Source organism: Panthera uncia, chromosome E3, assembly GCF_023721935.1.
Source record: "Panthera uncia isolate 11264 chromosome E3, Puncia_PCG_1.0, whole genome shotgun sequence".
Taxonomy (NCBI): Eukaryota; Metazoa; Chordata; class Mammalia; order Carnivora; family Felidae; genus Panthera; species Panthera uncia.
In genome coordinates, this window is record NC_064815.1 from 8,654,083 (window position 1) to 8,666,614 (window position 12,532).

At 49.8% G+C, this 12,532-nt stretch overlaps 1 protein-coding gene across 1 annotated transcript in view; it reads left to right on the plus strand.

Moving 5' to 3' along the window:
* Window positions 1-12,276, plus strand: part of XYLT1 (xylosyltransferase 1) — a 232,915-nt gene extending 220,639 nt beyond the window's left edge. Inside the window, exon 12 of the mRNA XM_049639366.1 lies at window positions 1,693-12,276. Within this exon, the coding sequence (XP_049495323.1) occupies window positions 1,693-2,015 (323 nt within the window). The 3' untranslated portion in view covers window positions 2,016-12,276. The remainder of the gene's footprint in view (window positions 1-1,692) is intronic.
* The last annotated feature ends 256 nt before the right edge of the window (window positions 12,277-12,532 follow it).

Consider the following 12,532-nt stretch of genomic DNA (forward strand, 5'->3'; position numbering starts at 1 on the left):
ATTGGAGGACGGTTCTATTTTTAACTTTTTGAGGAACCTCCATACTGTTTGTGACAGTGGCTGCACTAGCTTGCGCCCCCACCATGAGGCTTCTTTTTCCTCCACGTCCCCAGCAACACGTGCGTGTGTTATAGTCCTCATTCTGACAGGTGTGAGGTGATACCCCATTGTGGTTTTGATTTGCATTTCTCCAAGAATGACTGATGATGAGCATCTTTTCATGTGTCCGTTGGCCCTCTGGATGTCTTCTGCCGATTTCTAGTTGGATTATTTGGGGGTTTTTTGGTGTTGAGTTGTACAAGTTCTTTCTATATTTGGGATCCTAACACTAGGTGCCTTTTTAAGCACTTAAAAAGAAGTCAACCCTTCTAACCATCACAAAAGGTACTAGGTCAAGGAAACCAGGTGCTCAGTGTTGGTATCAGAATCCACACCCCAAGCGTGTGGGCCGTGGGGATTCAGACCCAGACACCCTGACTGCCATCTTCGTGCTCACGCATGGAGCGCTGCTGTTCAGCAAAGCAGGGCTGTCCTGAGAGACAGCTGAGGTCAACCGACGTGGGTTCAAACCCCCGCTCCGCCTCTCGTTACCTCTGTGATTTGCAGAAAGGCACTTAATGAGGCTTTGTGCTCACTGTTGCCTCTGCCCTGAACGCTCTTTCCTGCCATCTACCTGCGGCTGCTGCTTTCTCATTAACCAGCACTCAGCTCAGCTGTCACCTCACAGAGGCCTGCCTCGCCCCTCTCATCCCAAAGAAACACGCTTGTCACTCTCTAACCCCGGGGCTGCAAGCTTTTACTGCAAAGGGCTACACAGTAAATATTTTCAGCTTGTGGGCCACGTATGGTCTTGATCTGTACTCACCTGTGCTGTGGTAGCACAGAAGCAGCTGCAGACAAGATGTACGCACAGGCATAGCTGTGTTCCCCTGAAACTTTATTTACAACAATACGCGGTGGGCCAGATTTGGTCCAAGGGCTGTAGCTCGCCAACCCCTTGCTCTACCGTCACACCCAGTTTAGTCCCGTTTTGCGTATTGCCAATTGAAATGACCTTGCTTATTTATTGCCATCAGTGTTCCTCCCCTGGGTCGTAATCTTCTTGACCACCTGGTTCACTCCACCACTGGGAGTGGAGCTTGGCACTTAAGAAAAAAGATTTAATGTTGAAGAGAGAGAGTATGTGTGCAAGCCAGGGAGGAGCAGAGAGAGGAGGAGAGAGTTCCAGGCAGGCTATGCCCTGTCATCACAGAGCCCGATGTGGGACTCGATCTCACAAACCTGGAGATCAGGAGTGGAGCTGAAACCAAGAGTGGGGTGCTCGACTGGCAGAGCCATCCAGCCAGCACTGAATACATCTTTATCACATGAATGAATGAAGGAGTGAATGCCTTGCACATAGGAGGTGCTTTAAATGCTCCACATGAATGTGTGGACTAGTAACTGACGCTGCTCTGGGAACATGTGCTGACTGGAGGGACGAGCGGACAGTGCCCTGCACCAAGCAGGCCCCTGGCTGGGGAAGGAACATCCCTGTGGTCGGATTCCTCGTCTGTGCGGTGGGCGCCACTGACCAACTTCCCGAGCTTGTCCCGTGACTGACGTGGTGACAGACGGTGCTCCGGGCCATGCAAGGCCCGCAGCCGGCCCCCACTCTGGTGCGTCTGACCCTCTAATCCCTTTGTGTTTCAGAGGAGGCACTGAGGCTGCACAACGGGCCCCTCCGCAGCGCCTACATGGAACAGAGCTTCCAGAGCCTGAACCCTGTCCTCAGCCTGCCCATCAGCCCTGCCCAGGTGGAGCAGGCTCGTAGGAACGCGGCCACGGCTGGCGCGGGCCTCGAGCGCTGGCTGGACTCGCTGGTAGGTGGGATGTGGGCCGCCATGGACATATGCACCACGGGCCCCACTGCCTGCCCCGTCATGCAGACCTGCAGCCAGACGGCCTGGAGCTCCTTCAGCCCCGACCCCAAGTCGGAGCTGGGGGCCGTCAAACCTGACGGCCGGCTCAGGTAGCACTGGGCACACGTGAGCCACAGCAGATCTCAAAGGGAAACAGCCAGGGGGGCCGGTGGCACCTGGACCCTGGCCTCCCACCCCCGGGAAGGGGGGGGGGTGTCTTTTGTGAGAGGAGCTCTCATGACTACAGAATGATGGAGAAGGAAGGTGTAGAGGTCAAAGCTGTTTCTGCCGACGACCTGCATTTGGCAAGCTGGGTACTGAGGGCAAGGACTGCTTGGTCCCCGCGCCACAGTGGTCTTAACCTCTTTTGGTTGATCCTCAAAGCCTATAGGTTCCTTGTTGTCCCTGCCAGTGACCCAGTCCCCCAGACAAGTGATTCTCAAAACTTTTATTTTGAGCAGCAGACTTTAGTTTACTAAGCGCAGTTAGAAGGGGGAAGTTCAAGGTGCAGTTGAACTCCAGGCTGCTCTGGTTGAAGCCGAGGAGTGTAAGGTTCTTCTCCAAGCACAGCCCACCAGGCCGTCCCTTTATCAGCGGCACCTCCCAAGGTACCTGTCCAGAACCCACAGGCTCTGCAAAAGCCAGTTGGAAAAGCACGGCCCAGACCGTGGGCTTGATTGATCTCCAGCCCCCTGCTTGGGCTCATTTTCCTGCTCCTGGGCCGGAGAAGGAGACTGTCTGAGCCTTCCCCCAGCCTTGTCAGGTTGAGTTGTCCTCCTTAGTCACTAGATGAGCAGGAGAGCCTTTTGATGGAACATGGCCAAGGTTCCCCAAGGTGTCACTGCCACCGAGCCAGGGTTCCAGGCCAGCCTCCCTCCCGACTGCCACCGACAGGCTGATGCTTATACGCATCAAGTCTCCTAGGCATTCGTGGGCCCTGGCCAGTGGGAACTTTGGGGACCACGGCCATGAAACTCAGAGATTGTTGGGAGCCAACTCCTGAGCTGGACGGCACAGCAATACCCTCCCGTGCGTGAGCCCTTCTGCCCTGAGGTCCGGGCACTCCAGAGGTCTGTGAATCATACCTGCCACCCCCATCCCTGGTGCTGTAGGAATGGACCAGACTTTCTACATCCCTGCAAAAGCATTTCAGATTTGGTTTCTAACTCCATGTCCTTCCTCCTGTGAGGTGCCGTGTGAAAGGGGGAAGCTTGGGGATGTGATTGGTTACTACCTTAACAACAGTGTTACTCTAAGTGCTCAAGGTGCAGAAACCTGACATCTGAGCCGTGGCTCCAGGCCCCTTCCTCCTCCAGCCCCCACCCCGTCCCCACGACAGGCTTTCTTTGGCACAGGCCCACCCGTGGCTGCACCGTGTTCTGCTGCAGAGTCTATCCTGTGTCTCTGTGCAGCGTGCGTGTGAAGGGAGCAGAGCCCATGCCTCTTGCCCCTGCCCCACCGGGCCGGATGTCCTGCGGGCCAGGGAGGGGCTGGAAGAGGGACACTTGCAGTATTTATTATTTATATGTTTTAGTCCATGACTAATAGTAGGTGCTGCGTTTGCAGCTTGTTAGTTATGTTCTCTTACTAACTGAAGCTGCCTTTATTCATGAAAGGCCCCCCCCTTCCCTACCCCTTCACCTCCCTCCCCATGGCCAGTGTCTGTCTATCTCCTGTCTGCTCTGTATTCTTCACGTCCTGAGAGAAAGGCAGGGGTGTTGGACACTATGAGGAGAATGTGTGCCTCAGCATCTGCTGATAGTGGGGTGCCCCTCACGACAATGAAGGCTTCCTCCTTCTCAGGCAGGGTGGGAGCCTGGGCCTCCAGTACCGAACAGGCCAATGACTCCAGTGGAGGGAGAGGACCCAGGGCAGAGCCTGGGACCTTAGCAGGTGACAGAGGGAACCTGACTCCTTGCAAGCCTGGGAAGAAGAAAGATCCAGTTTAGAAAAAGGGGGAGTAGTCGGACCGAGCTGGGAGTTAGCCCCTGTCAAGGGGCTGCAGGGGCTGTGGAGGGTCTTGCTCTGCAAGCCCAGGTCATTAGTCCATGAACTTGAGTGCAGAGGCCTCTGCCACCACCTCTTTCCACCCCAGCCCACCCAGGGAGCCTGCCTTTTCTCCCTCCTGGCAGAGTGGCTAGGAGCGTGTGTTTTCCACAGTGTCCTGTGTGGGGCTCAGCCCCATGTCCACACTTGCCCACATCCCTGGCTTTCCCCCCAGAACGAGGGGAAGGGCCAGCTTACTCTGGACACCATCCACAGCCCCCCTCCCTGCAAGGGATTTGGGATGCCAGGCAGTCAGCCCAGGTGTTTCTTTTGGGTCAGGGAATAAAATAAGCAAAAGCCTAAGATGATTTGAGAAAAGATGTTTCCACAAGAGACACACTAATAGTTGAACTCTCTTTTAATCTAAGAGTGATTAATCACAAGCCCCTGGAAACCCAGTCATAGTTGGAAGGGCAGTGCCTGGGGCACTGAGTCACTGACCAGGTTTGAGTCACTCATGCCAGAGGCTGGGGCATGCAGTGTGATTTCCCAACCAGCCTGCCCAAGTCTCGCCAAATGGTCTCCAGGGAGGACAGAAAGCATGGCCTAGACCCCGTGGGTCACAAGGGTGCCCTTTCCTCCCTTTGGAAAGAGACCTTTCTGGTCAGATCAAGGCATCATTTGGACTTCATTTCCCCATGGCAGTTTAACTTTTAAAAGGCCAGCACATTCAGAGAGAACCAGCAAGACCCCAGATGTCGGGGGGCATGGGGGCAGGTGGATGCACTGCCTTCATCGTTCCCTGGCTGGTGCATGGACACCGGCTGGAACCTTGATCTCTTTGCCAGGAAGGGGCAGAGTACGGACGTGTAGGGCTTTAGCTGTCCCTTGACACAGCCCAGTCTATCGGGGACTCAGGACACAAGCTCCCCTACAGCATCCAAGGGGGGATGGAGTAGGAGGGTGTACTGGCAACGGTTGCTGGCCGACACCTGCCGGGTCAGAGCCATGCTGTGTGGCAGGGGTCCCAGACCCTTCCATCGTGGGGTAAGACAGCATGGTGGCTGCTGCCTGGTTTTGCATGTGAGTATGCAGGCACAGTGCAGTCTTCCCTTGGGGCCAGGGAGGACAGGAAATGGTCCTGGAAATCTGATTTTAAGTGTCGGCAAGGCTTTTTCTTTGTTTTGTTGGAGAGAGTGGGCAAAGGGAAATTCCACAGTTCATCCTGGGCACTGCTGGCCCACCTGCTGGCTGGAGAGGTGGTTTACCATGAGGTAGGCAGTGCCCATGTGGAGGAGGAAAAGCGCCACCCTTGGTGAAATCTCACCAAGCACTCTGAAGAAACCATAAACCTCTTACCAGTCATTCCAACCAGGAGAGACCGTCCTGCAGAGAAGGGTCCCAGGAGGAATGGCTTGTTCAGCTGTCCTAAGATGGTGCTTAAAAAAAAAAAAAGAATGTGGAGACCTCAGTCGCTGCCCCTTCAACCTAAAGAGGCCCACACTTTCCAGAATTCCTGCCCACCCAGGCAGAGGTGATGGATGACAGGTTGGCTGGGGGGGCCCGGGAGGTTGTGTCGCAGCCCAGCTCTCTCCAAGTCCTACATTTGAGCAGCTGTCCTTGCGCACGTTTCGGAAGCCCTGCTTGCTCGCAGGATGCCCTCTTTGCCTCAGTTACCTTACTTTGCCCATGGGTCTACCACAGGCGCTACCTCATTGTGTCTGCTGAGAAGTTTACCTGGGGGAGAAACAATTAGGTGTCCCAAATCTGCTCGAGCTGAATGTACAATCTATGCAAATTCTCTCCCTCTGTTTCCTTCTCTGTCTCTCAAAAGTATTTTTTTTTTTACGTTGCAAATCAGATACTTTATAGACCCTAGACTGAGGGCTTTCATGCGCCACCTGTGTCTGCCCCTCACGTTGTCTTTGGTTCTGTCCTTCCCAAGCCCCACCCAGGGAGAAAGCGGCCCCCCTCCTTCGGGCTGGGAAGCCTCCCCACTGCCTCTGCCCACGGAGTCCCCAGGAAAAGCAGGTTCTGCCCCCTTGCACCTCCATCCCCCTCTCCTCCTTCATTTTCCTTCCCTCACCCCCAAAAGCCTTAGGTTTCTCCTTTTTGAAATGTGGCCTTAAAATTATTTTTGGAAAGCTGACTGCCCTCTGCGTCCACCTTCCACCAACATCCGAGAAGAAGGAGCATCCTGAAGCTTTCACGGCAGCCTCCTAAGTGAGAGGCTGCCCGTCTGTAGTTTGCAGATGCCATACACGTGGCTTCTAAACGCCGTCTTTAAGAGAAGCACTCTTCTGTTATTCCTGTGGGTGAAACGAAGGCTCGGGTGCTCACGTGAACGTCAGCCCGTCCTCCGCGCACACTGCCGAGGTACCCTCTTTCCCCCACCCCCACCCAGGCGTGGTGACTTGGAGGTACTTCGTTCAAGGGTAAAGCAGGAGAGTTTCTCAGTTTCTCTCTTCCTCCTTCCTGCCTGGAAAGTGAGAGCATTAAATATTCCCAGCCATGGGTCGTGTTCTCAAAGGGATCACACTTGCGCCTTCTGTTGTTCCAGGCTCTATTGGAGGCCAAAGACAACCCTAGGGTTTCATAGGAAATTTACTGGAATTGAGCGCAACCGTCCTTCGAGTCCGTTCTCAGTCTTTTTTTGTTTCTAATATGTTGTCAATAGCGTGTGTTTGGGTATTTTTTTTTTTAGAGGCCTCACGATAAGTTATTACTGTCCCCCTCATTTTTTTCAAAGACATGTGGTGATATAGTTTTTAAAAATAACTATTTTGTTATAGATCATGATATGCATAAAACTGTACAGAAATATTTTGTAATTATTGATTTAAAAAAAATCTGTAAATAAAGTTTAAAAAAATTCCAATGGCACACACCTGAAAGATGTAGATATTTTGCTATTTATTTAAAGGAGTATTTTAAGAGATATTGAACTATCTGAAATTGACAAGTTATCAAAATTCCAATCCTACGAATGCTTTTCCTCAAGGTAGACAGTGATTCTTGGAAATGATTGCACTACCCGCCCATTTTTGCACCTTTTCTGTCTTTTCATTTAGCAGAAAAACAACAACGAAATTGTGCCTTAGCTGTATTTTTTTGTCTAGGGGAGTTTGTTTCTGTCTGACAAAGCAAAATTTTTTGCAGAAAACAGTGGATGTATTAAATACTGTATCATACCAAAAACACTGCAGGTGTACATAGATGCTTTCTGTCATACTGTGTTTTCAGATGCAGAATTTTAAAATTAAAAAAAAAAAACTGTCTTTACGGAACAGCGGCTTATGGCTTCTCTTCAGCAATATCCCAGGTCTTCGCCAAATCTGGTCCTCTCTCCCCTCCTCTGCTCTGTCCATCCTGTAGTCTGAGGGTGATACTATCAGTTATCCAAAGGGGCACCAACTGGCTGGAATTACCAAGACCACAGGCCTGAGCTGGGCCCCTCCTGGGCAATCCTGGAGGTATGGCTACACTCCCTAATCATCCTGCTCTGTCTCTTGACGAGATTAGGACAGTGCCCTCCTGTATAGGAGTCCCCTGGTTGCAGGAGATGCTGTTAAGGAGAAGCTGCCATTTAAGTGGCCAGGGGTCTTCTCTATCCAAATGGCTGATTGTATAGCAAAGCCGTTTCCCTTTCCTCGCCACACATGCTTGACCACAATTCGCAGACTTCCTGGTGCATAGGTGTGATCCCATGGGGCCAAATTCTGGCCAATGGAATGTGGGTGGAAGGGGCATATTTTGAATCCTCTACATCTGGAGCATTCATTGGTCAGTCTGCTCATTCCTGGCAACCTCACAAAGCCCCCAATTTAAAGGCAGGCAGACTTAGAGTATGTAAGGAGCTAGGCCCCTGATGGTCACATGGAAAGCCATCTGACCAGCTGTTTCTGACTGGTGATGACAATACAACACGTGATGTGTTACACCCCTAAGAACCTGTGTTACACAGGTAGCCTTACCTTAACTGCTAATTCATCCAGAATTGGCAACTGACATCATCTGGGAAAGTCCTTCAGCCCCTTCATTCTACAAGTAAAGGACAGAAACTCGAGTGAGTCAAGTGAGTTGCATGAAGCTACCAAGATACACAATACCAGTATCATGGTCAGAACCAGAACCAAGGTTGCCTATGTAGTCCCAGTGAGACCTCAAGTTGTTAGGAGGACTGGTTTTCTTGGGTTGACCTCACTACCACATCTGTATGTGGCTCTCAAAGGTCATGGACAAAGACAGAGAATGCCCAGGTGATGCATTCACCCTTCATGATCGTTAAAGGCAGAGCGTGCCACTAAGACCCAGATGGGACTACACAGCTGGAATAAAACAGTCTAGAGACCGTGACCTTAGGGTGGAAGTAGGGGGTATGGTGATGGCATGCACTGACCTCCACACTAAATGATGCCCCATTCAGAACTTCCTGGGAAGATGGCAGAATAAGAGGAGCCTAGATAACAGCTCAGTATAAATAACCCAAAAACACGGGGCACCTAGGTGACTCAGTCAACTGAACATCCAACACTTGATTTCGGCTCAGGTCCTAATCTCACGGGTTGGTGAGATGGAGCCCTGTGTTAGGCTCTGGAGGGCAGCACCAAGCCTACTTGGGATTCTCGCCATCTCTCTGTCTGCCCCTTCCCTACTCGCACACAAGCTCTCACACTCTCTCTCCAAATAAACAAACTTAAAAAAAAAAAAAAAAAACAGCACAACCCAAACACTGGCAGAACAGACTCTCCACAGCTAATTGTAGAGAAGGGGCCATAGGAAGGCAGGAAACATGGTCGGGAGCAAACTGACCCATGGGGCTGTGTGCAGGAGGCAGGGACACCACAGGCACAGAGAGAGGAGCAGACGTCAGACCTAAGACATGGGGGCCTGCACTGGGAAGATGAATCCCCCTAACATTTGACTTTGAAAACCACAGAGGCCTAACTTCTAGAGGTCTTACGATCAGTCAGGCTTAACATCCTTAACTTTCACAATCAGGTTCAGCTCTGGGAGAGCCAGGAGGGTGATAGGAACCTGAGCCTCCACCCTTAAAGAGACGGAACAACAAACAGCCCATGGAGATATGTCAATAGAAGCAGCAGTTTGAAAAAATGCTTGGGGTATACAAAAAGAGTTATTTACGAAGAGCTTGTCCCAGAGGGACAGAGAACACTGCAAGACTCCTCCAGGAACAGAGGCACCATTTCCCACCCCCGCCCCCCAGCATAAACACACGGCCACCCGTGGGAACCAGCACAGTGCCAACATCCACCACCTAACTTGACTGCACCATATGCCCCACCACCCGGCGCTGTGCTTTGGTGGATCTGCCCCCTCCACACAGGCCCACTTCAATCCCTCTTGCAGAGGACCAGCTGCTCACAAACCTTGCTTACCAGCACCACCCATCCGCCCCTCACACCCCTGCACATGTGGGTCTGCCCCCCGCCATATGCTCTTGGCAGCAGCCCATCCAAACTGGGGCCACAAGCCCGGCAGTATGCAAGCAGCCCCAACCAGGGCCGCCACCACCACTCCAAGGTGACTCCTCCCCCAGGCAGAGGGACAGATGACCACATAAACCAGTCCAACTAACCCAGACAGTGGGCAGGAGGAAGAAATCTTATCTATAGTCTCATCCACCAACCGAAGCTTCTCAGGTGCTACTTCGTCTCTGGCAAATGCCTGGTCTGACTCAACTCAAGCCCAAGGCAGCCCCAGACAGGCCCACTGCCACCACAGGGACCAAACCCTGCCCACAACAGGCAAAAAGCCACTGCAGCTGACTGGACTGAAGGCAAATAAATGTGGCTTAGCCACAACTACAGGGCACTTGCAACACATGCAGGAGACACCCCTGAAACACCAGGTTCTGATGAACAGGGGACACTGGACTCACTGCAGCACATGACAGGACCTCTTCTTCTTAAGGCCATCACTTTCAAGAGCAAGGGCCATAGCTGACTTTGCTAACACAGAGAGAAAGACACAGAAAGTTAGGCAAAATGAAGAGAAAGAAGATTATGTCCCAAATGAAAGAACAAAATCACAGCAAGAGAGCTAAACGAAACAGAGGTAAGTAATCTGCCTGATAAAGAATTTAAAGTAGTGGTCATAAAGATACTCACTGGAAGAGCCCCTGGGTGGCTCAGTCGGTTAAGCATCCGACTTCGGCTCAGGTCATGATCTCGCAGTCTGTGAGTTCGAACCCTGCGTCAGGCTCTGTGCTGTCAGCTCAGAGCCTGGAGCCTGTTTCGGATTCTTGTCTCCCTCTCTCTCTGACCCTCCCCCGTTCATGCTGTCTCTCCCTGTCTCAAAAATAAATAAACAGTAAAAAAAAAAATTTTTTTAAAGAAAGAAAAAAAAAAGATACTCACTGGACTAGAGAAAAGAGTGGGGGACCTCAGTGAGACCCTTAACAAGATAAAAAAAAAAAAAAAGAACCAATCAGAGATGAAGAACACAGTAAGTGAAATTAAAAATATACTTGATGCTTGATGGGAGACTTCTCAGGGAAGATGAAAAGAGTAAGAGAACCCTAAACTCAACTCATCCCATGGGTACAACTAAGTAACACTCACATAGGAGCCAATACCCAGAAAAGGACCCAAAGACTTGCTGAACAAACTCCACAACTAATGTGAAGAGGCCACATCAAAGGGGAAGGGTGAAAACTCAGCAGGACCCTAAGCCCCAAGGATCTGACTACCAGAGGGAGCCATAGGAGCAGACACAGGTGAGAAACAGTCTATCACAACAGGGAGCGAGCAAAGGAAAGAGAAATCCCCTAACATTTGGCTTTAAATCACAGGGGCCGATTTTTTTTTTAATTCTTACAACCAGCTGGACATAAAGCTTCCAGGCAAACCTAAAAAAACAGCAAAAACCAGCTGGCTCTGCTCTGAGAGAGCCCAGAGGGCAACAGGCACCTTAGTCCCCACCCTTAGAGAGCACAACAAATAGCCTGCTATCTCTGCAGTGAAGCAGCAACATGAAAGGCACGTGGGGCTTACAGGAGGGATAGTTGGTTAACTAATCACAGAGTTCCCTGAGGGACTTCTCCAGGAACAGAGAAGCTGGCAGGCACTATTTACCTCCCCTGCTTCTCATCCTAAACACACAACCACCTTCAGGAACCAGTGAGACACCTGGTCTCCAGGGTGGCTGCACATCCCCTGTAGAGGAGGACAAGCACCACCTATTTAAAAATGCACTTCCACCCACAACTTTCAACAGCAAGAGATGTAGCTGACTTTGCTAACACAGAGAAGCACAGAGTCAGGCAAAATGAGGAGAAAGAGAAATCCATCACAAATCAAAGAACAGAACAAAACCACAGCAAGAAACCTAAGTGAACAAGATCAAAGTAACATGCCTGATAGGGAATTTAAAATAATGATCATAAAGATACTCACTGGACTTAAGAGGGGGAAATCAATGATACCCTTAGCAAAGAAAAAACATAAAAAGGAACTCCTCAGAGATGAACAACACAATAAATAAAATTAAAAATACACTTGATGGACCAATAGCAGACTGGAAGAAGCAGAGGAACGCATTAGTGAACTAGAAGAAAGTAATGCAAAGTAATCAAGCTGAATAAGAGAAAAAAGAATTATGCAAAACAAGAATAGGCTTAGGAAGCACAGCAACTCCATGAAGCATAACATTCACATTGTAGGGATCCCAGAAGGAGATGAGTGAGAAAAGATGGCAGAATATTTATTTGAAGAAATAATAGCTGAAAACTCCCCAAATCTAGGAAAGGAAACAGATTCAGGTCCAAGAATCACAGAGATTCCCCCAACAAAATCAACCAAAGGAGGTCCACACCAAGAATGAAAATGGCAAGGGGTGCCTGGGTGGCTCAGTTGATTAAAGCACCTGACTCTTTATTTGGCTCAAGTCACAATCTCATGGTTTTTGAGTTTGGGCCCCATTTCAGGCTCTGCACTGTCATTGCATATTCTTGAGATTCTTGGTCTCCCTCTCTCTCTGCCCTCATCTACTTGCATGCTCGTGTGCACTCTCTCTCTCTCAAAAATAAACTTTAAGAACAAAAAAAGAAAAAGGCTCAAAAAATTGTGATACAGAAACATTTTAAAAGCAGCAAGAGAAAAGAAACAGTTACATACAAGGGAAACTCCATAAGGCTATCAGCAGATTTTTCAGCATAAACCTTTCAGGCCACAAGAGTGACATGATAAATAAAAGTGCTAAAAGGGAAAAATCTACAGCCAAGAATACTCTATCAAGCAAGGCTGTCAGTCAGAATATAAGGAAAGAGAAAGTTTCTCTAACAAAAACTGAAGGAGTTCGTGACAACTAAACCAGCCATGCAAGAAATATTAATGGGGAATCTCAAATGGAAAGACTGTAAGTGACAGTATGAAAAACAGACACACAAAAGCATTAAAGGATAAGTATTTCTACAGAAAAAAATCAGTTGAGGGATTCACAAAAGGGTGTCAAGTATTACACAATATACTTTAAACACGGGGGGAGAGGAGTAAAGAATGGGTTCAAACTTAAGTGACCATCAACTTAATACAGACTGCTGTATGCAGGTGTTACATACAAACCTAACAAACTACAAATCAAAAGCCAATAATACATACCCAAATAATAAAGAGAAAAATATT